Source organism: the organism of the source record quoted next, unplaced genomic scaffold (genome assembly GCF_019419815.1).
Source record: "Pyrus x bretschneideri cultivar Hongxiangsu unplaced genomic scaffold, Pyrus_bretschneideri_v1 Contig44, whole genome shotgun sequence".
NCBI classification, from domain to species: domain Eukaryota; kingdom Viridiplantae; phylum Streptophyta; class Magnoliopsida; order Rosales; family Rosaceae; genus Pyrus; species Pyrus x bretschneideri.
In genome coordinates, this window is record NW_025999768.1 from 504,378 (window position 1) to 528,039 (window position 23,662).

Sequence of the window (23,662 nt, forward strand, 5' to 3'; positions counted from 1 at the left end):
GCATAAGTGTTTTTTAAAAAAACATTTCTAAATGGCTTGTAATTCATTTTGAGTTTTTTATTTGGTATACAAGTTTTCACTTCATTTTTTTGTTCAATGGAGTAAATCAATCCAAATTATGTTACCCGATGTTGTATCTTATCTACTTTTCTTGGAGGTTATCATGCATGGTTTGAGGCTTTAAACTAAGTAGAGTGGGAGAATAAATTGGTATTGAATTTGTCATCAACGAGATTTGAATATAAGACCATGCAGTTACAAGTGAAAAGGAATATCACTAGATTAGTACTAAGTGACTTTAAAATACATTTTTTCAACCACTATAAATATCTTTTAAAGTATACAAATTAACACGTGTATAACGTGTAAAATAAGTGAAACCAGAATAGAATAATTAGTCAAATGCCTACTTGATACATAAGTGCTCAACAATTGATTCCATAGTTATTGGTTTAATCCAATGCTATGTACAACATGACAAACAAGACCTCAATCGTTTTACTTTTACAAGTGATTATTTTTAAAATTCAAATGTTTTTCAATAATACAGAACATTTCAGTACAATAAGTAAAGTTTGGGCCAGATTGATACAAAGCCCAAAACCAAAAACGAAAAAAAATTAAAACCGGAAGTTTGGGCCAGATTGTATAAGCTGGAAGGTTTAAGGGAAAGAGAGTTGTTTTTCTTAAGCAGCTTTCATCTGGGCTACTTCTTGTTACTGGTGAGTTCTTTTTTTTTTTTTTAAGCAGAAATTATTGTTCTGGAATTTCGAATGAATGTTAAAGTTTTATGTTACTTGAAGGTTCCTTGGCCGTGAATTCCACCCAATGACGATAACGTTGTCTTGTGGCGATGCCATTACAATTTGGTGCAAAAAAGGAGGTTTCTTTTGTTTCAAGTTATTTGCAAATACATCACCGTCTCGTATGAATTGTGCTTGGGGGATTGCTCCCCTCCGGTTGAATGGGCTATTTTGCTGGGTGGAGTTTTCTTTGAGTGGGGGATATTCAAATAGGGTAAGTGAGCGAGTACTCGAAGTGATGTGGTGCTAATTTTTTTTCGTCCGAAATTGTGTGAAATGATGACATGAAAGAGTAACACTCGCTTCTGTAACAGCATAGATAGATCTGAGTGTATCAACTTGTGAAATGTCATCTAGTAATCTACATTCTTATTTTCTCTAATTTATAATGTATTACCTTTTATGCCTTCAGCTTTCATAGGTTTTTCGAATGATTCTTTGTTTGCTTCTTATTAAAATATTTGTTTTTATTTTGTTTACATTTACTGATTTGTGTATTTGCTCCTTTTTTTCAATCCCCGTGGTGGGTGGCGGTAATGGGTTTCTAGTTTAGGGCACTTGCCTGCTTCTTGAAAAAAACTTGTCGAGTGCCGTTCTAACTTGAGCGCTGGTATGATGCCATTGCAGGCCCCTTTAAAATTAATGGTGTTCCTTTGAGACGTGTATATCAATCTTACGTGATTGCCACTTCTACCAAGGTTGACATTTCTGGGTTGAATGTCGAAAAATTTGATGACAAATATTTTGCTAAGGAAGTTGAAAAGAAGAAGAAGAAGAAGGGTGTGAACACGAAAGTTCCTTGAAACAAGAAACAAGAATAACGTGTACAAAATAATATTTTTGTGTTTAATGATTTTGGGGTTACGATCTCTCTCAAATTTGGTCCTCTGATTCTATCTTTGTAAGGTGTAGGTTTGTGGATGAGTTGTTGATCCAAAGGGTCGTCGGGGCTTGATCTAAGGATGAACAGTTGATGAACGGATGGACACTTTCTTCAAGGGCCGTCGGGGCTTGATCTTGAATAATGGTTGTGTGGATTTCTTCAAGGGCTTTTGGGCTTGATCTTGAAGGTTGATGGATGAGCGGATCTTCAAGGGCTTTTGGGCTTGATCTTGAAGAACGGTTGGTTTTCTTCAAGGGCCGTCGAGGCTTGATCTTGAATGAACAGTTGGTTTTCTTCAAGGGGGCTTTTGGGCTTGATCTTGAAGAAGGATTTGATGGATGAGCGGATCTTCAAGGGCCGTTGGGCTTGATCTTGAAGAACGGTTGGTTTTCTTCAAGGGGCCGTCGAGGCTTGATCTTGAATGAACAGTTGGTTTTCTTCAAGGGCTTTTGGGCTTGATCTTGAAGGTTGATTGGATGTGTGGATTTTCAAGGGCTTTTGGGCTTAGTCTTGAAGAACGATTGGATGTGTGGATTTGTTGAGGTTGTTGATCCAAAGGGCCGTTGGGGCTTGATCTTAGGATGAACGATGAACACTTTCTTCAAGGGCTTTTCGGGGCTTGATCTTGAATAATGGTTGTGTGGATGAGCGGATCTTCAAGAGCTTTTGGGCTTGATCTTGAAGAACGGTTGGATGTGTGGATTTGTTGATATTGTTGATCCAAAGGGCCGTTGGGGCTTGATCTTAGGATGAACGGATGATGAACAATGAACACTTTCTTCAAGGGCCGTCGGGGCTTGATCTTGAGTTGGTGGAAGTTCTTCAAGGGCCGTTGGGGCTTGATCTTGAAGGAGGATTTGACGAAGAACGAAGAGAGCTTTCTTGATCCTTCGGAATTCTTGGGAATTTGGATGGTTGGAAGCTTTGGAGTTTCAAAGCTTCAAGGATTTGGGGAATTCCTCTTCTAATTTTGGAGTAGAGAAATGTATTTGTGAATTCCTTGATGCTTGATACCTTGATGGAGAAGCCTATTTATAGGCTTTGAGAATGAATCACCACCACAAAATATTTTTTTCCTTTCCAAGCACCATTGCCTAATTTTCCCACTTAATGCAATATTGAAATTGAAGTGGTGTAACTTATGGCCTAATTTCCCACTTAACACCATTTTAAACTTGAAGTGGTGTAACTTATGGCCTAATTTCCCACTTAACACCATTTTAAACTTGAAATGTGTATGCTTTGTCATTGCCCAAATGAGAAAAACTTGCTTTGATCCGTAATGGATTGAAGTGTGCTTGCCTTGTCATTGCCCAACATGAGAAGAAAAACTTGTTTTGATCCTCAATAGATTGAAATGTACTTGCCTTGTCATTGCCCAAAATGAGAAGAAAAACTTGTTTAATCCTTCAAGGGTATTTCTTCCTATTTTGTTGAGTCACACGCCATGTGTACAATTTATACAACACGTGGCGTATGCCATGTATGCCTTGACACGTCAAAACTTTAATGCATTGGTGAACATTTGTTTTACTGAAATTTCGATGTCTACAAAAGGAGACGGAGAATTTTTTGAGGCTGAGAAAGAGGTTAGAATTGTCGTTCTTCATTTACATATACTTTTGAGCAAATAATTTATGGTCCTCGTGATTCTCTTCATTGTTGGTACCGTCTGCATGAAGTTTAAGTTAAATGTGGCAATGTGATCATCGTCTTCCGATTTTGCGTGATATTTTTCTTGTACAGATTCTCTGATCCTTTTATGTTTCCCTTTTAATTGTATCAACCCATCTCTTTTCTACTATCTTGATCGCTTCTTCTACATGTTAAAGGGAAGTCTGTAAATGAGTGGAAATCTTTCGTTGTCTCTGTATTAATTAATATTTTCCCGAACAACAAATTGTAGGAGAAGAATGTGCTCCCACAAGGAAAGAAAGACGATCAGAAGAGCGTGGATGCTTCATTGATAAAGTCCATTGAGGCTGTCCCAGACTTGAAGACGTACTTGGCGGCGAGATTCTCTCTCAAGGCAGGCATGAAGCCTCATGAGCTTGTCCTTTAGACCATCATCTTATAAACTACTAGGATAATTTTCTGCGCTTCGGCTTGTTTTTCCTCTTCAGGTTACCAGCGAACTCTGAGTTTTCATTTTGCCGGTGTATTCACAATTCATGCTCATTTTGATTTGGTTTTGATCACTACTGCTTTCGGCACATACAAAATACCAAGTGAAATTCATACGAAATGAAGAGGGGATCATTCGAAATCAGCTAGTTTAGTATATTAATAGTCTTTGCAAATGAGTTCGGATCACCAACAAAACAACCAGCAGTCGATGCCAGCGGAGAAACGAAAACCTCCTCTCAACACCACTTGACAATAAATCCTCCGATTGAGCCCTGGTTTGGTACTGCTTAAATTTTTTTAAAAGCTGGGATGGAAAAAAGTTGAGCTCAATATTGTGTTTGGGAAATCAGCAACAAAGCACTTATTTCCAAAATTGCTGTGAGAAACAGGAAAGTGGAAGCAGCTATTTGCTGCTTTCAAAAACAGGTTTTTAAATCATAGCAACACGGATGAACAGTAATATTTAATGAAAGTTTTCAAATGACGATCCTACCCACACCCCTAGCATCTCACTTCTTCTCTTCCTTGCTCTGGCATCTCACTTCTCTCCCTCCCGTCTCACTCATTCCCTCCCAACAGCCGCCAACCTGAAACTTCCTTCCTCCCAGAGATCTCTCTTGTTCTCCAAAGTTGCGTTCTTCGGCGCCGGTGTTCAGCTGAAATAAGCCATTAATTGGGAAAAAATTAGGGTTTGTGGAGGAAACAAGAAAAATTGAGAGAAAAGTAAGAAAAATCGTTTACTTCTCTATTCATTTTTTTAGAAGGTCTGCTTCTGATTTATCTTAGGGTTTAGGTATATAAGAAAGGATAAAGCTCAGCTCTGCATCTGATCTGTGAACTTTGCTTCTGATTTGTACGTGTGTACAGAGAGAGAGGTATTACCAACTTCATCAGAGTCCTCAAGTGCTGCACTGCAAATGGTGAAAAAGGAGTGATGGGACGAGAAGATGAGAGAGGCTAGAAAGAGAAAGAAGAAGATGGGTTTGGTCATGGCTGTGTGCTCACGATCTTCGATCTTCTCTTTTGGGTTTGGTGAGTTTTGGTGATGGAAGTGGCATGTCAGAAGAAAAGACCATATATATATATATATGTATGTATGTATGTATGCATGTATGTATGTATGTAGAGAGAGAGAGCATTTTTCAAACCAACGGAGGATTTCATGGCAAGTAATTAGCGGCTTCTGCTTAACGAACGGTCTGTTAATGTTTACGAGGAGGTTACTGCTGGATTATACCCTTTTTGGCTTCACACCTTTATATGTTGAGAAAGTTAAATTAATATCACATTTAGTATTATATTTTTTTTTGGTAATTTTACACAGTCACAGCTATTTACTAAATGTTATCATACTGCTTTTTTTTTTCCAAAAGCACATTAACAAAAAAATTTATCAAACACTCTGCTATTTTATTTCACAGCTGCTTATTCTCATAAAACAACAGAAACAAGTTTTTTTTCTAAACACATCAATACTAAACCAGCCCTGAGTAGCAACAACCAAAAATTTATCTTCTGAAAGAACGCTTTCTGCCTGCAATGCAATTCTGAACTCATTTGTCGAATCACCAACTTCCAGTGAGATGGTTTGTTCTTCTTTGTCGAAGTTTAACCAAACATCTTATAATATTTTCCACCAAATTTCGTGTCAACCATACTTATTAATGTAAGAAATAAAAGCATATGAAGGTACATCACATGTGTTATTATACAAATAGTGAGATGCATATGCTAAAAAGTTAATAACTTAAGTATTAAAATTTCTCATTACTTATATAAAAACATGTAGTATATTACCAATATTCATGTCACAGTAAAAAATTTCTCACAAAAAAGAGGGGCGGAATGAATTTAGTAAGGTGTTGCATAAGCTTCGATGGTAGGTAGATACATTCTACCAACCTCGTCATATGCAGCAAAGTCAAAGATGCAAGGTTATCCAGCCACTCTGGAAAGAAAAAAAAAAAATCCACTCCCGTAAAATCTATTATCCGTATTCCATACAAATATTTCAGAAGTAAAAGCATAATCAACACAAAATTTCAAGAAGAAAAAAAAAAAAAGTAAATATCTCAAATGATAAGGATTAAAGTACCTGAGCAACGCTTGGTCTTTAAATATTACGCATCACTTCTTGTTCCAATTGATTAAATGTCTTTCTGAAAACCACGTAAGAAATTAAATAATAAACTCCATCAGTGAAACAAGATTGGAGCTACATACATTAAAAGATTAAAAGCATGAATATCCAACCGTGCGAGATTGTTGAGGCATCTAATGGGTCGAATTGGAATCTTCTGAGTGATTATCCGATTCGTCATGCGAGTAAACTAGTTAAGAAATATGTTCAATTAATACTTAATACAGCAGAAAACAAAAAGTGAGCAAAGAGAATTGAACAAATTATACATGAATAGCTGAATTGGAGTAAAAAAAATTACCACTGCTATTTGTAATGTGGGAAATCTTTGGTCATTCTCGACTGCTGTTCTTGTCGCATCTTTTCATCAAACGGGGACACGAATCAATCGCTAGGTCTTGTAATTTGGTTAAACGTTTCATAGCTTCGACGGTAGAGAAGCTAGGTCTTGAATTTGTTGAGGTAAAGACTTGAGCTTTGGCCATCCCAACAGCTCTAATCTTTCAAGTTGTGATGGAACTTGAAAATCCGGGATAGAAACTAGCTCCTCCCAGTACGCACCAATCGACATCTCTCCCAAACGAGATAGAGACTGCAGCCCCTTGGGAAAATATTGTAATTTCCCACAATCTGACAATTTTAAAGAGCGAAGGGATTGCAAGGTGGACACAACTTGATCTGCCAGAGATATCAAATTGGGGCAACCTATGACAGACAAAGTGGCAAGAGAAGTGCAGGATGTGATCCCACTTGGTATACTTGTTAATCCACCACATTTCTCAATATGCAACTGACGGAGGGATTTGAGGTTGCCCAAAGTAGGAACAGCCTCTAGATTAGGGCAATTCTTGATACTCAGATCTTCAAGAGAGACAGGGGTTTGTATCCCATGACCCGACAAAGTCCTCAAATTGGGAAAATCCTCGATAAACAGTTTGCGGAGGAGAGTTCGATGTGAATTCGGTCTGGAAAGCATTAGAGACAGCAATGGCATGCACAACTTCCACCTCCCAACATAGAGCCATCATGGGTTTTGTGCTGTGCCAACTAACACAATGTTTGGAAATGGAGGTGTCTAGGTATCGAGAAACAACTCCAGGCTCAAATGAAGAAACTCGTGTTACAATTTCACCATACCATAGTTCACGAAGAGTGATTTCCAGATGTTCATATTCCACAAATGCAGGTTCCATGACAGCACCATTTGCTAGGTAGCTAGTTAGTCTTTAACTTTGGTGGTTCCCATATACTATTGTTTGAAATTCTATTTTTAGTACATTGTTAAGCTTTTTTATTCATTTAAATTTTATGATTTGGTGCATAGTGAAGAAGTTGAGGTTTCATCATATAATCAACTAGCAATATGGGAGAAAGATCAACCTCTTATAAGTTCATGTAAGGTCCCTCCTTCCATAAATATGAGATTCATTCTCAACACGCTCTGTTATGTGTAGCGAACTTTCGAGCTTAACATATAGACAAGACAACTCGGGTGACGTGAAGCATGTGTGGCCGTTGAACTTCACACGTGCGACAACCTGCTCTGATACTATGAAGAAGTTGAAGTTCTACCATAAAACCAATTGTTAATATAGGAAATAGTTCAATTTTTTATTTATAAACCTATGCAAAATCTTTCATTCTATAAATATGATATTCATTCTCATCACATAGGTTTTTTGTAATTGAGTTCATTTTTTGTGAATTCAAATCAGCAGAATCAGCTTGCTTCCAAAAAGTCGGTGGAATGCTCAGAAAATTAACAAATTACATTCAAATCAATCATAAATACTAATCCAAGTCCAAATCAATGACTTAAAACCCTATCGTGTTATTGACAAATCCTCCAACGTCGGATCACAAAAGCTTGTCACTAACAAGTTCGTAAACAGAAATCCAACGGTGGAAGTAAGCCTGGACTAGAGTAAGGTGAATAGACATTAAGATATTGCGTGTTGAAAGGGTTAAATCCAAGACTAAACATCATAGTATAGTGAACTCAATAATTCATGTCCCACAATTTTCTTTTTGTTTCCCATTGAATTCCAATTCATGTCCCATGATTTCAAACTTCAAAGGGTACGGCTGGTCCCACTTCTTTTAACTTTGTACACATTTTTATTAATATTTATTCATGGATTTTTTTTTTCTTCAATTAATTTAATCCGACTGTTAAAAATTAAAAGATATGTATAAAAAGTAAAAATAGATATGTGGATAACACCTATAAAGATTGTGATTTCCGATTTCATAGACTTTCTCTCTTTATTTTCCTCAATAAAAAATCTTAAATGCTCTGGGATACCCGATGCAATTAGATCTTTATTTCACAACAATATTCCCAAAATTCTACTATATTTAGTTGAGTTTTGTGGTACAGTTGAATGTGTAGAATCTAATATTGTTTTATAGTTGAATGTGAAAAAAATTCTAATAACTAAGGAGGTAGGTGTATACTATAAATTACTGTACTCTTATTGTTTGAACACAAGAAATTCTTAATTACGTATAGTCATGATGAGAGAGAAAAAGATGAGGAGTTATTTGATTCATTTTTTTTATTTAATTTTTGTCTTTAAAAATCAGTTAACGTTGACTGAAAGAGAGAGAACAAACGAAGAGAACAACGGCATAAGTTTCTGCGTGCGGACGGCCAGACAAGATAAACCAAGGCATAATCCAAGAGGCGCCACCCGTTTAAGTGTTTAAAAGTGTATCGCTCTATCTAATATATATATTTGTCATGTGTTTAAAAAATTTGTTGCCCATTTAATAGACATCATAAGTTCGTTAGAAATGTCATTATATTGGATGTTTCTAGATGATATTTTTGATGTAATAATGTAACTGACAGTTATGAAGTCTTTCAATCATGGTTAAGAAACTCAACGGTTTTTAACTTAATTAAGAAGGTGAATAGTTTAGATGAGAGTTGATTTATTTTAGAACACCTATACTTTTGGCATGGACGCCAGTGTATCGATAACAGTGGATATTTATAATCTTCATTCTTTCTTTTCTTCTATATTTTTTCCCTTATACCTACTAATTTGACCCTACCATAAACACTAATTGAGTTTTAGAATATTATAAGCAAAGCTGTGGAAAATTATAAAGTTGTAGCCTTTTAGGCTCACCTTTTCTGCCTTTTAGACTATGGATTTGTGGTTGCGTTTCCTACTATCTCTCTCCTTGTGGGCTTGAAGATTTTGGCTTTCATGTGCTATTTATCTATTAAATTATTCACTAATTGCTGCATCTTAAGTTTTATTTTGTTTGTCTATTTATGTCAGTTAGACACTGGTTTAAATTAAGAATGTGCTATTCATAACCATTGTTTTACTTTTCGCAAGCTTTAATTAATTTTTATTGTTGATCTTCTTTAATTCATGCGATTTAACGGCTAAAAATTAAAAAATGTATGTGAAATTAAAAATAAATGTGTAAAGAACATAACTCTAAATTAATCTATATTGTGCGACCAAAACTCAACCTCTGGAGCACATGTGGCAACATATCTATTCTAGTCAATGTAGTTGTGCTATGTCGCAATCACAGTTAAAGTTATATAATGAAGGGAATTTGCTTGAAATGAGGATTTTACAAATTTCAATTGCTAAAATGATAAAAATAAAAAAAATAAAAAAAAAGTAACAACATATCAATCAAATATTAACGACGTTGTCAATTAAATATTACACATGTATCAGTAAAATTCAAAAAGTGATCCTTTCATCCATCGAAATTTGTATTTTTATCACTTCAGCCAATTGTTGAGAATGTTTAAATCTTCGTAGGTTGAAAATTAAAAAAATTAAAAATACTAGTCTGACTAATTGAGTGGCTGAGGCTATGACAAGCACACTTGTGTTCCATATGTGAAATCAAATACATCCAAAATGCATTGACCAGGAAAATGCAGACCTAAAAAACCAAATTGTAGCTCTCGATTTGTAGCAGGTTTTGCAGCATTAGTTTTAATATTCCACAGTTTCATACATTTTCAGTATCAGATTATTTGGCTCCAGAGAGAGAGAGAGAGAGAGAGAGAGAGAGAGAGAGAGATAGAGAGATGAAAATATCAACTGGGTTCTTCCTCCTCCTTTTGATGCTCTGTGCAAGTTCAGTTCGTGCGCAGCGCCGGATAGGTTAGTGTTTTTTGTTCGACGCCAAATGATATGTTGTGTTTCTGATCATTTTCTTTATGTATCTACTTGTAACTTCTTGTTTAGATCTAAACTAGAAATTGGTACCTCGTGCGTTGCTGCGGGATTTATGTCATAGATAATTAATGTTACTTACGTAAAAATGTTAGAAAATTTTAACAAACAAAATATTTAATTGATACAGTCCACACACAAACAATCGTAGAACTTTTGTTTCTACATAGAAAAAAAATCAATCAGTTACGGAAGCACCTAAAGTTTCCCTCCATTGCTCTTGATTGTCAAGAAAGCAACCTAGGCAAGGAAAAATATGAAATATTAAAATACATGCAATTGATTTATACATCAACAGGCTTATATTATAAAAAAAAAAATGAGGATAAAATATGGTTACCTAGTTTTTTTATTGGTGGAAAAGAATCTGGTTTTATACCAGTTAGAGAGGACATTTTTCAGTGATTTAATAGTCTCTTACTTAGATCAGTGCATTCTAATATTGTAAATGTAAATATTGAGATTTTATGTTATAACTAAACAATCAATCTAAAAACTAAGTTAACACCCGTAAAACTATCCCCTTCATTCTCAAGAGGAACTAATTCACTTCTTAATTCTACCTAACATGTATAACACTTCATCTGTAGCTTAAAACAATAGAACAATAATGAAAATGGTAGAAATCAGACATTAATTTTGAAAACCCAAACAAATACAAATTAGAAGATAGGACAATAAAGTAAGGGGTGTGATATTCACACACCCCTTTTTATTTCTTCCACACCTTTTTGGTTTTCGACTATCAGATTGGATGAATTGAAGAAGATAAACGGACATAAATTAACAAGGAGTGTGTGAGAAGTAAAAAGGGGTGTGTGAATAACACATCCCTAAAGTTTCACACACCCCTAAAGTAATTGGTAGATTGAAGACTAACCAAGTAGAGAGTGGAGCTTGATTTGTTCACTTCACAAAAGAGTCAATTGAAAGTACGACTCTAAACACTCGGGTTAATGTATGAACAATGAGTAGGTAAGGAAAACACTGGCCTATTTTCCAATTGAATAGATATTTATGAAAGAAAAAGCACTGGCCTATTCTAATACTCCTAAGCAGTAATTTGGGAATTTTCCCACGACCTACACTTAAAGTAGGATAGCCGTGGAAAACAACATTAAGCAACAATTATCTTTGTTAACAAAGAAAAAGGAAAACTTGGACCTCTTTTCTATGTTCCATAAATTTGGAAAAGAATGCAGGTGCTTCTGTTTGAAGGATCACATGGCAACACAAAAGAATTACTGAAAACATAAGAAGAATCTGTTTCTTTCGATTTGTTGCTTGAGTTCCAAGACTTATTTCATTTATTTTGTTTTGGAGTAGACTTCGTAAGCATTGATTGTGGTTCTCCCTCGAAGCCCTATGAAGACACGGATACGAACATAACATACTCACCAGATGGAGATTACATAGACACAGGGATAAACCAGAACATCTCTTCTGAATTTATGTATCCAAACAATCCCACCCTCCCCTTCCCTCTCTCCGACCTCAGGAGTTTTCCTCAAGGAAACAAAAATTGCTACGTGTTGAAACCCGAAGCAGGAAATGGCAGTTTGAATTTGATTAGAGCTACCTTCTTGTATGGAAACTACGATGGAGAAAACAAGCTGCCTGAATTTGATCTCTATCTCAGCGTCAACTTTTGGTCGACAGTGAGGTTTGAAAATGCTTCAGATATTGTTACAAAGGAGATTATAGGTTTTGCACAATCAAATACCATGGACATTTGTCTAATAAATAAAGGGTTGGGAACTCCTTTCATTTCGGCATTGGAATTTAGACCGCTTAATAGCTCAACTTATGGTACTGAATTTGGGACTTCTGCATCATTAGTACTCATTGAAAGACTGGACATTCGACAAGGCAATGGAACAGGTCGATATGGAGATGATGTTTATGATCGCATTTGGTCACGTCACATTTCACCTTCTTGGGATCCAGTTAGTACTTCTTCGTCGATCACTACCTATGACAACGGATATAGAGTGCCATTGGAAGTAATCCGGACTGCAGCTACACCTCGAAATGCAAGTGAACCTTTAAATTTGTACTGGAACACAACTGACATGAATGCTCAGTTTTATGTTTTTATGTACTTTGCTGAAGTGGAGAAACTTGAGAAGAATCAGTCAAGAAAATTCAAAATATCATGGAATGGATCTCCATTGTTTGGACCATTCACTCCCCGTTACTTACAGGCAGACGTGATATCTAATTCAAGAGCTCTGGTGGGAAAGGATCACGAAATTTCTTTACACAAGACAGAGGACTCTTCCCTTCCGCCGATTCTGAATGCTGTTGAAGTTTTCCAAGTTATGCAGCTGGTTGAATCACCTACTTATGGTGAAGATGGTATGTCTTCCTTTGTTAAATCAACGAGAACATTCTTACAAGTATTGATATATGCTTATTTTCTCTGGAAAAGAAAAGCTTGTTGAAAAATATATAAGTCCCACCTCGGAATCCTGACAATTAAAAATAAAACATATAGTAGCGAACTGTGCGGATGATTAAGTTGGAAACAATGTTGGTGACCGCTGGTTGTTCTCTCTTAGATTTGACCAATTCTTAGCTTTATAGGTCCTGTTTGATCTGGTTTTGTTAATGACTGCAGCTGATGCCATAGCGAATGTCAAAACTACGTATCAAATAAAAAAAATCTGGGCTGGTGATCCTTGTGGACCTAGGAATTTCTCTTGGGAAGGACTAGAATGCAACTACAGCATTTCACTTCCTCGGATTATTTCCCTGTGAGTCCTTCTAAGGAACTAGTCTTCTTACAATTTCTTTGTCTTTTCAATCTAATTCTAAGCCGATTTGCCTTTGATTGTGATTAGAAACTTGAGTTCAAGCAATTTGAGTGGGATAATAGCTGCTTCCATTGCCAATCTCTCATCACTCGAGTCCTTGTAATTGTTCTTCACTTTTGCTTCCATGAAGACTCATCTTGCCGAATTTATCCACTTTACTATCTTGCAGAACCTACTAACTATAACGCTTTTCATCCCAGAGATTTGTCGAACAATAACCTAATCGGGCCAGTGCCTCAGTTCTTGGAAGAACTAAAGTCGCTCACTCTCTTGTAAGTGCAATCTCTACATGATCATAGACTCATTTGATACCAGAATTCCATATTATTAAGAATTGATCTGCAGGAATTTGAAAGGCAATCAATTGTCTGGTTCGGTTCCAAACGCTCTTCGCGAGAGATCAGAAGCTGGATTACTTGTACTGAGGTAAAAATCGCTTCTTGTTTATCTGGTTTAGAAACATGCCTTTGGTTTGAAAATAACAGAAATAAGAAGAATTTTTGTGTTCATTTCAGTGTGGATACCGAAAATCTCTGTGGCTCGGGTTCATGCAAAAAGAAGAAGAAAATTGTTGCTCCAATAGTTGCGTCGTTAGTATCAGCACTAGTAGTCGTTATAGTGCTGATACTAGTGTTGAAATTGAGAAGAAAAAAAGAATCAGGTACCTTTACAGATCTCAGTAGCTCCCCAAATTGTAACAGTAGTACTTTGAACAAAGAAGAACTTTCAAAACAGGTTCCCTAGATCGAATGAATATTTATACAGTGTGAACACATAATTTTTTGTGTATTTAAAGGTACAGAAGCAGAACCCTTTAACAGAACAGCTATAGCATCAAAGAAGTGCCAGTTTACTCATGAGGAGGTTTTAGATATCACTAAAAACTTAAAAACCTCGATCGGGAAAGGAGGATTTGGGACTGTGTACCATGGTTGCATGAAAGACGGAACCCAAGTTGCGGTAAAAATGCTTTCTGCATCATCAACCCAAGGACCTAGGGAGTTCCAAACAGAGGTTTGTCAGTTAGAATTTCTTGGAATGCAAGGTAAATGCCAAGCCTAGTCTCGTTTGATGCAGGTTGTGATGAGTTTGTTCTTGACTGCAGGCTGAGCTCCTGATGAGAATCCATCATAGAAACTTGGCCTCGTTTATTGGATACTGCGATGATGCGAACAACTTGGCACTTATATACGAGTACATGGCTAATGGCAACCTAAAAAACTCTCTCTCAGGTATAATCTTGTTATCAAGATAGAGAAATTTCGCCAGTTTATGTTAGTCCATCTTAAATCTAGCGAACACAACACATTATTGGTTGCAGATGCAGAAAGAAGTTCACAGATGACATGGGAAATAAGACTACGTATAGCAATCGATGCTGCACAAGGTTCGTGCTTCCTGTTATTTCAGTAAAATAGATGTGATCATGTTTACACAAATTATAGTTCTACTAACGGAATGCAAAATTTGGTTCGCAGGTCTCGAGTACTTGCATCACGGATGCAAGCCGCCCATTGTCCACAGAGATGTGAAGACAGCCAACATTCTCTTAAGCGAAAACTTGGAAGCTAAAATAGCGGATTTTGGTCTTTCCAAGGTTTTTGCTAGTGACATTGAGACTCAAGTGGTCAGCACAGTCATGGGAACAGCCGGATATCTTGATCCAGAGTATGTTTAGGTTTTCTCATTCTATTAGCATTATTATCATGCGAAAATACGATGTTAAAAAACGGAACAAACTCTTAATCAAAAATAAAACTGAAGGGGCACTAAACCGACAATAAGCTGCATATAAACTACGATGTTGTGATTAATGAATGTTAGTTTTTGTTTACAGATACCACAATTGCCAAAGGCTGAATGAAAAGAGTGATGTGTATAGTTTTGGGGTAGTTCTATTAGAGCTAATCACCGGCCAACCTGCAGTGATAAAAAGTGATGAAGTAATCCACATAGCAACGTGGGTAAGTTCTGAGCTCAAAAAAAGGGAACTTAAATGTATTGTAGATCAAAGGATGCAAGGAGAGTTCGATGAGCATTCGGTCTGGAAAGCGTTAGAGATAGCAATGGCGTGCACAACCTCTACTTCCCAACACAGAGTCGCAATGGATGTTGTATTGTCTGAGCTCAAATATTGCTTGGAAATGGAGTTGTCTAGGCATCGAGAAAGAACTCCAAGATCAACAGAAGAACTTCGCGCTGCGTTTGGGCCGTATAATCATAGTTCACCTGAAGTTCTCTCCGTGTATACAGATTCCACAAATGTTGATTCCATGACCGGACCGTTTCCTAGGTAACTGGTGACATTTTCGGCTAGTTGACGAAGAAGATATATACATACTACAATATCATAAAGTTCTTTTTCTTTCTTTGATCTTTTTGCATATTACTTTGGATTTCTTTATGCATATATTATACGTGTTTGGAAGTACTTTTAAAATAAAAAATAGAAGCACTTTATTAAAAACACTTAGGGTGTGTTTGTTTGAGCTCGCTAGCTTTCGTTGGCTTGGACTGGATTATGTAGTAATCTAGTCCCATGTTTGTTGACAGTCCGGGACTAAGTTTAATGAGATTAGAAGGGACTCGCGGAGACTAACTCCCTCGCTAGCAAACCTGTCGAGAACCATGGGATTAGCGGGGACTAACTCCCTCGCGTCTTCCGCTGCTTCTATGTTCACAAACGCCGAGAGCCATCATCATTCCCCTTTGCCAATTCCCCCTTCCCCTCTTCCTCTCTCCTCGGTTTCTTCTCTTTCTGCTCCGCCGAGATCTGAGCTTGGCTCGAACTTGACCGCGACGACGACAGTTGCTCCATCCTGATGGTACTGTAGTTCTGCTGCTGCGATGACGACTCAGTAGTAGTCGACTTCTCCTGCATAGAAGATATTCTAAGCACGCTTGGGAATCGCTGCAGGCCGGTTCCGCCGCTCCAAAGACTTGCGGCTCCGATTGAATCCACAGAATTTGAAAGCTCCCCCCAGTTGGAATCTTGCACCGAACAAAAACCAAAGAAACCAAGCTCGATTCTTCATTTTGCAGAATTTTTTTGGCAATTAATCAGAAAAAAAGAGGAAAGGGAAGGAGAGTGCGGGACGGAGAGAACGAGGGAGATAAAGTGGGAGAAAAGGATGGAGGCTTCCAGAGAGAGAGAGAGAGTATTATTAGAATAAAAAAGATAGAATTAATTAATATAATATTATTAGATATGAATTAAAAAATATAATATTGTAGTTTGTTATTATCATTCTTTTTAGTCCGACACTGCACCAAACGCTTCATTAAGTCAGTCCAGCTTAGTCTAGTCTAAGCCAGTCTAGCTTAGTCCCTAAAGCTAATCCAGTCCGAGATAGTCCGGTGCAACAAACGCACCCTTATGAGCATAAGTATTTTTTAAAGAAGCATTTCTAAATGGCTTGTAATTCATTTTGAGTTTTTTTATTTGGTATACAAGTTTTCACTTCAATTTTTTGTTCAATGGAGTAAATCAATCCAAATTATGTTACTAGATGTTGTATCTTATCTATTTTTCTTGGAGGTTATCATGCATGGTTTGAGGCTTTAAACTAAGTAGAGTGGTAGAATAAATTGGTATTGAATTTGTCATCAACGAGATTTGAATATAAGACCATGCAGTTACAAGTGAAAAAGAATATCATTAGATTAGTACTAAGTGACTCTAAAATACATTTTTTCAACCACTATACATATATTTTAGAGTGTACAAATTAACGCGTGTATAGCGTATAAAATAAGTGAAACCAAAATAGAATAATTAGTCAAATGCCTACTTGATACATAAGTGCTCAACAATTGATTCCATATTATTGGTTTAATCCAATGCTACGTACAACATGACAAACAAGACCTCAATCGTTTTACTTTTACGAGTGATTATTCTTAAAGTTCAAACGTTTTTCAATCATACAGAACATTTCAGTACAACTAGTAATGTTTGGGCCAGATTGATACAAAGCCCAAAACTAAAAACAAAAAAAAAATTAAAACCGAAGTTAGGGTTGTACTTCAACCCCCGCCGCACTACTTCCTCCGTCGTCTCTTTATCGCTAATAGCAAGCCGCAAGAGACTGTGAGCTCAGCAATGGCAGCAAAAGCAAGGAACCCCAGAAAGACCAGGAACCCAGATCTCGTCCGCGGGGTGGGTAAGTTCTCGAGGTCCAAAATGTACCACAAGCGTGGTCTTTGGGCTCTCAAGGCCAAAAACGGCGGCGTCTTCCCTCGCCACGATGCGAAGCCGGCAGCCGAGACCCAGCCTGAGAAGCCGCCCAAGTTCTACCCCGCCGACGATGTCAAGAAACCCCTCGCCAACAAACGCAAGCCCAGGCCCACCAAGCTCAGGTTCTCTTTTTCTCTACTTTCTCTCAGATTTTAATTATTTTTCAAATTCGAATCATTCGGTTTTTAATAATATTTATTTATAATTGTTGTCAAAATTAGAAATTAGAAAATGGGTGTTTGATGATTTAATTAATTAATTAATTTTTTTAATTTGGTTGGTTGGATGTAGGGCTAGTATTACATCAGGGACGGTGCTGATTGTATAAGCTGGAAGGTTTAGGGGAAAGAGAGTTGTTTTTCTTAAGGAGCTTTCATCTGGGCTACTTCTTGTTACTGGTGAGTTCCGATTTTTTTAAACAGAAATTATTGTTCCTGAATTTCGAATGAATGTTAAAAAGTTTTATGTTACTGGGAGGTTCCTTTGATCAGTTGAGAGACTATAGCTACAAAATTTTGACAAAATTTTAACAAAATTTTGTATAAATGGTCAATCCAACTTAACTTATTTTAACAAAATTTTGATGAAATTGATGAAAAAAGACTATAGCTACACATTTTGATAAGTTGAGGGATCAATAGTAATAGATTTTTAGTTAAGGAATCATTGCTACAATTTACTCAAAAGTTAATAATTTAAGTATTAAAATTTCTCACCACTTACATTTATGTGGTATACCATTGTTCCGACCGTAATAAAAATTTCTCACGAGAAAGAGGGGCGGAAAGAATTAACAAAATGTACCTGGCTAAAGGGTGGAAAAGTGTGTCTAGCAACTTTTTATAAGATTATGAAGGGAATGAAAGTTGAGAGAAAGGAAGCACTTTGAAGGGAGTGAGAAAAAGAAGGGCGCTCCACTAAAAGGGAACTGGGAAGGGTAATTTGAGATTAGAGGGTTTGGAAGATGTCTTTAGAAAATATGATGAATGTAAAAGAGATAGGACCTCACTTTTATCGTAAAAGGATAAAAAAAATAGATAATAATTCGACGAATGAGACTTGTTTAAAAGTGATAATTATCGGTGAGTTCTATGGAAAACTCAAATATTAACAGAAATAAAACAAAGTCAATGATATAAATATAAAATATAATATAAATAAAACAAAGTCAATGATAGAATTATATGATATAAAATTATTATATATTGGGATCAATTTAATCATAATCATCACGCAATCAGAGCCAATCAACAAATTGGACTGACTTTCGTAGTGTCCTCCGACAATGAAATTTGTAAGCCAAATGATATGTCACCAATAAAAAATAAACACATTAATCAACACTTAAATAACAATCTAATCATCAACATCCACATCATTTGGTTAACAAAATTTGGTTTAGAAATTTGATCTTCCTAACATTACCCTTAAAAAAAATCTAAGAATAAAACACATGGCTAATGCATCTGGCGACTCTCAGTCATCCCATGTTCAAAACTTGGTGGGTTAAATGGATGTGTTATCTCTTCTGCAGTGAATTAGTGTAGGATGAATACTAGTTTATATTGATTTTTTCCTCGACTTAATCATTTTGATCAAATACTTTGAGTTTTTATTCTATTTGGCATGCTCGCAACACTGTTCGTTTTCATGAGGAGGTTGTTTCCATCAATTATGTTGTAAGGGCGATTAAATTTCAACTCCTTGAAATTGATTCTCTCAATTCCGGCTATATGAAGAATTTTGTGAAAGAGCTTTGCATTCTTCATTCTATTGGTGTTTGTGGATGTCCTACTAAGGCTCCAAAAATTATTGAGTTATTGTGGCGCTCGCCTTCTCAATCTTGGATCAAAATAAATATTGATGGTGCTGCAAGAGGTTCCCCTAGTGTGGCTACATTTGGTGGTATCTTTTGGGATTTTACGGGTCATTCTCTTGGTTTTTTTGCGGGTTCAATAAGCTTGGCCTCTTCTTTGGATGCTGAATTACGCGCTGTTATTCATGTTGTATCTTTATTGGTATAAAGGTTGGCATTCCTTATGGATTGAACGTGACTCCTCACTGGTTGTTCATATCTTCTTTCATCATTTTCACCTTCTTTGACATTATCCCTTGGAGACTTTTGGTCAGTTAGCATAACTGTCGAGTTTTACTATCCTCCATGCAGGTTCAGATTTCTCATATTTTTAGAGAGGGTAATGAAGTTGCTGATTGTTTGGCCAATCATGGTGTTGATCACCCCGGTGTCCATTAGTGGGATTCATGCCCTCCTTGTGCTGCAGCTACTTATTTCTCACCTTTCTAACCTTCCTTGTTATAGGTTTTGCTGAAAGAGGTTTTGAATTGTTGTTATGAATTATTTAATGGTCTGGGTTTGGCCTCATATCCCCCTTGCCATATTGTATTTTTCTTGTTTATCAATAAATTATCCTTAAAGTCACTTCCATGATAGCAATCCTGGAGTGGGATGGACTTTGCGGCCAAATTTATTAAAAAAAAAAAAAAAAAAAGGTACTTTGGGTTGTGTCCCTGACTTGTACAGTTGTACCACACTAGCCCTAACAGGAACAATGTTTGAAATGCTTACTCTAGAAAATACGTACAATGGCTTGACCAAATAGCTCTTAGTTTGAACATTGCATGATCGAATGATTGATGCAGACTAAAGCATCTCCGTGAAATAAGGATTATGTATGTGCCGTGCAAGTTGTGCAGCATTAGGTTACAAAGCCACACTGTCTTATACGTTTTTCTGCATTTTTGGTCGGGAAATTGTCGCAGGTTTTAAATACCAGGTAGTCCTTGGGCTGCAATGAGACAAATAGAGATGAAGATCTCAATTAGTTTCCTCGTCTTACCGCTCTGTGCAAGAGTCGTTCATGGAGAGTGCCGAATAGGTTGCATTTTCTTTAACGAAAGCAAATGGTATTGCGTCCTTCAAATTTATATTTTTTATCTGCCTGTAAGTTATTTTTTTAGCTCAGATTCAAGCAAGTGCAAGAAGAACATTGTTGTTCCAATATTTGGATCATTACTATCAGCAGTGGCCCTCCTTCTAGTTATAGTGCTCATACTGGCATGGAAGATTATAAGACTAAGAAAACCAGGTACCGTTTTATACCATTGATACTTATTCGGTTAGAACGGATGCTGCTATTATGGTGTAGTGACATTCCAATCCAGTTAGTCTGAACTCATGTCTTTTTGTCTACTTAAGCTGCAGATGGAGAAAAACGTAACAAAACACCTTTAGCATCAAAGAAGTCTCAGTTTACTTATGACGAGGTTTTAGAAATCATCGAAGACTTTCAAATTGACATAGGGAAAGGAGGTTTTGGGATTGTGTACAATGGCTACTTGAAAGATGGCACTCAAGTTGCGGTTAAAATACTTTCTCCATTGTCATCTACAGAGGTTTGACGGTTAAAGTTTAATTCCTCGGATTGCATGTTAAATGCATTGTCTTGTTGGTTAGGTTGTCTCAAAGGGGAACCATAAAAAAAAAATAAAAAATAAAAAAAAAATCAAAAATCAAATATTTTGGCCCAAAACAGCTGTGAGGAATGTAATTTGAGGGTGGGAAAAAGGGGATTTTGGGTTTGCGGGTCCCCCCCGGGGGATAAGTTTTCAAGTGGGCCAAGGCCCCCAGCTTTTATGCGCCAGCACGTGACACAAGCCCACGCGGGCCTCACGCGAGTCAGCAACATAGGGTGGAGGAATTCCTTGCGGGCGAGCACATGGAAAGCACTGGTACCAGACCTAGATTGGCGCGCCATTAAAATCCAGCGACAAAAATCTACTCCGAAATCATAGGGATTTGAATATCTAGAGTATGAAATTTGATTCAACGGTTGTAATTATTATAGTTTTTAAAAGAGTCCTTTATTTGTAGTCGTTTGATTAAATTTTAATATCCTGAATCTCTGAATTCCTAAGCTTTGGTGGGAGAGATCCGAAGAGGATTTCTTTTTGAAATCTAGCTGACACTTCTCTTGGGTTTTGATCCAGTGTGGTGCACCCAGCTACTTCCATTTTTAAATCCAACGACTCAAATTCAATTTAATCAATTTTAACGGTAATAAAATAATTCAACAACTCAAAAACAGTCAAAATAATATGATTAATTAATCCCTTTCAGGTCCAACACCAAAATTCCTTCAAAACTCTTTAAAAATCCATCCATTTGTTTGCTAATCCATAAAAATTTCAATTTTCTCATATTTCGCTATCAAAATTTCTTCGTTTTTCTTCTTCAGAATTTGAATCTTTTTACATCAAAATTTTTGTAAAACTAAAACAAGATTGATTATACAACAACTAATTCCAAAATTATTAGCCAAAAAAAAAAAAAAAAAAAAAAAGAACAACGAAATACAAAGTTTAACAAATTATAAAGTTGAGGGTGGGAATTATAAATCTTTTACACGTTGGAGGAAAAAAAAAATTGACTACTCTCAAATGTATAAATGACTAGTTGAAAACACGAGGCTATTTTATGAGATTTTAACGCTTAAATTGGAGATGGTTTTAGAGATTGATGAGCTCCTTGTTGCTGCAGGTTGAGCTTTTGCCGAGAATTCATCATAGAAACTTAACCTCACTTCTTGGATATAGTGATGATAGCAACAACTTGGCACTTAAATACGGGTACATGCCTAACGGAAACTTAAAAGAATCTCTCTCCGGTATGTAGTTCCATATTTTATAAGCATTGTCATCCAGCAAAGGGTTTCAAAATATTGAAGGGTCATGTTAATGGCTATAGACGCAGATAGAAAGCTCACATATGACTTGGGAACTGAGACATCGGATAGCATTAGATATTGCGTTAGGTTGGTGCTTCGTGTTATTTTGATCGCCAATAGATTTGCGTAAGTTCATGTGCCTAATTCAACCCATGTATATTGTGAAATTTGGCTCACAGGGCTGCATTACTTGCATAAATAATGCAATCCACGTATTGTGCGCAGAGATGTAAACACTGCCAACATTCTCTTAAGCGAAAAATTGGATGCAAAAATAGCAAATTTCAGTCTGTCCATGGTTTTTCCCAATGATAATAAGATTCATGTTGTGGCATCGGTTATGGGTACAGTGGGGTATATTGATCCCGAATATGTTTGGATTTCATGTTCTTAGAATTTTGGTCATATAAAAAAAAAAACAAAACAAAGCCATGAGCGATTTATGATTACTTTTTTTTTCTTTTCTTTTTTTGACAAGAAACGATAGTGTAGTATTTCATTAATCAACACAAACAATTACAAGGGTGTCATTGGGTACATTGCTCCAGTAACCAATAAATTGATCTGTAATGAATTTGCACAAACAGATAAATAAGAGTAAACATACAATAGCCAAGCGCATAAGTGCTACCAATACAGATATGTCACAATAAACGATAGCCGCAATAGAGAAATACAAGCAGCCACAATAGTCATCGCTGAATAACGAGATCACATAAAGTCATCGCGTTAGAGCGAAATCACATCAAGTCAGATGAGACTACATCACACATCGCACAAAGGCGAAGACCAATCTAGCCAAAACAACAGCACCACCACGGTGCACGTAAGGCGAGTGGAACACAACTAGACTACACCGAGAAGGGATCTGCTGGTCAGCTCATCACAGTAGGGGACGAGGCACTTAGGTCCATGCCACCTACAGATTCACCGGACAGTGGGGGTACTGTCATCCACACATCGAAAACCATAAGAGCAGCTGCAACAGACAGCGGAGCCGCCAGGTTTCATAACGGAAGGTTGAATAAAAAATTGATGTTTATAGTTATGGGGTAGTTCTATTAGAGCTAATTACTGGCCAACTTGCAATCATAGAAAGTGATGATCTTGACCACATAGTGGAGTGGGTGAGTCCTGAGTTCCAGAATGGGGATTTAACAACTATTTTGGATCGAAGGATTCGAGGAGAGTTCGATGTGAATTCGGTCTGGAAAGCATTAGAGACAGCAATGGCATGCACAACTTTCACCTCCCAACATAAAGCCAGCATGGTTTTTGTGCTGTGCCAATTAACACAATGTTTGGAAATGGAGGTGTCTAGGCATCGAGAAAGAACTCCAGGCTAAAATGAAGAAACTCGTGTTACGATTTCACAATACCATAGTTCACCTAGAGTGATTTCCATATGTTCATATTCCACAAATGCAGGTTCCATGACAGCTCCATTTGCTCGGTAGCGATTTAGGCTTTAACTTTGCTGGCTCCTACACTATTGTTTGAAATTCTTTGTTTAGTGCGTTGTTAAGCTTTTTTATCCATTTAAGTTTTATGATTTGGTGCATAGTTTCTCTGTAATTAAATTTATTTTTCGTGAATTCAATCAGCAGAAGCGGGTAGATTCAACAAGTAATAAAAAGGCAAACGCTGCTACCTTCCAAAAAATCGGTGGCAGAAAATTAACAAATTACATC

General features: G+C 36.7%; 5 protein-coding genes across 9 annotated transcripts; 4 read left to right on the forward strand and 1 right to left on the reverse strand.

Moving 5' to 3' along the window:
* The first annotated feature begins 96 nt into the window (after positions 1-96).
* On the forward strand, positions 97-5,113 carry LOC125469542 (60S ribosomal protein L6-like). Its single transcript, XM_048566943.1, has 5 exons — positions 97-101; positions 661-722; positions 1,431-1,583; positions 3,244-3,275; positions 3,593-5,113. Exons 1-5 carry the CDS (start codon positions 97-99, stop codon positions 3,746-3,748), a joined length of 408 nt encoding a protein of 135 aa, XP_048422900.1. The 3' UTR covers positions 3,749-5,113.
* Positions 5,114-6,371: 1,258 nt separating this feature from the next.
* LOC125469543 (putative disease resistance protein At3g14460) lies at positions 6,372-6,947 on the reverse strand. Its single transcript, XM_048566944.1, has one exon. It carries the CDS (start codon positions 6,945-6,947, stop codon positions 6,372-6,374), a length of 576 nt encoding a protein of 191 aa, XP_048422901.1.
* A 2,905-nt stretch (positions 6,948-9,852) lies between these two features.
* On the forward strand, positions 9,853-15,363 carry LOC125469630 (probable LRR receptor-like serine/threonine-protein kinase At4g29180). Of its 3 annotated transcripts, none has more exons than XM_048567227.1 (12): positions 9,853-10,101; positions 11,500-12,531; positions 12,794-12,929; positions 13,017-13,088; positions 13,190-13,261; positions 13,335-13,415; positions 13,505-13,650; positions 13,786-13,949; positions 14,095-14,221; positions 14,311-14,376; positions 14,468-14,657; positions 14,827-15,363. In XM_048567227.1, the coding sequence occupies exons 1-12, from the start codon at positions 10,026-10,028 to the stop codon at positions 15,284-15,286; spliced, it is 2,622 nt and encodes an 873-aa protein (XP_048423184.1). In that variant the 5' UTR covers positions 9,853-10,025; the 3' UTR covers positions 15,287-15,363. The 3 variants fall into 3 exon arrangements, with proteins under 3 accessions (XP_048423184.1, XP_048423185.1, XP_048423183.1); XM_048567226.1 differs by having other exon boundaries at positions 9,854-10,101; positions 13,786-14,003; XM_048567228.1 differs by lacking the exons at positions 12,794-12,929; positions 13,017-13,088 and having other exon boundaries at positions 13,159-13,261; positions 13,786-14,003.
* Positions 15,364-16,962: 1,599 nt separating this feature from the next.
* On the forward strand, positions 16,963-20,044 carry LOC125469709 (60S ribosomal protein L6-like). Of its 3 annotated transcripts, none has more exons than XR_007251918.1 (3): positions 16,963-17,348; positions 17,518-17,624; positions 19,394-20,044. XR_007251918.1 is itself a non-coding variant. In XM_048567428.1 (2 exons), the coding sequence occupies exons 1-2, from the start codon at positions 17,092-17,094 to the stop codon at positions 17,552-17,554; spliced, it is 294 nt and encodes a 97-aa protein (XP_048423385.1). In that variant the 5' UTR covers positions 16,969-17,091; the 3' UTR covers positions 17,555-20,044. The 3 variants fall into 3 exon arrangements, 1 of the variants encoding a protein (XP_048423385.1); XR_007251917.1 differs by having other exon boundaries at positions 16,969-17,348; positions 20,008-20,044; XM_048567428.1 differs by having other exon boundaries at positions 16,969-17,348; positions 17,518-20,044.
* A 9-nt stretch (positions 20,045-20,053) lies between these two features.
* Positions 20,054-23,317, forward strand: LOC125469544 (probable LRR receptor-like serine/threonine-protein kinase At1g51880). The gene is made up of 7 exons (XM_048566945.1): positions 20,054-20,123; positions 20,211-20,333; positions 20,450-20,640; positions 21,785-21,911; positions 21,998-22,097; positions 22,197-22,325; positions 23,017-23,317. The coding sequence occupies exons 1-7, from the start codon at positions 20,054-20,056 to the stop codon at positions 23,315-23,317; spliced, it is 1,041 nt and encodes a 346-aa protein (XP_048422902.1).
* Positions 23,318-23,662: the final 345 nt, after the last annotated feature.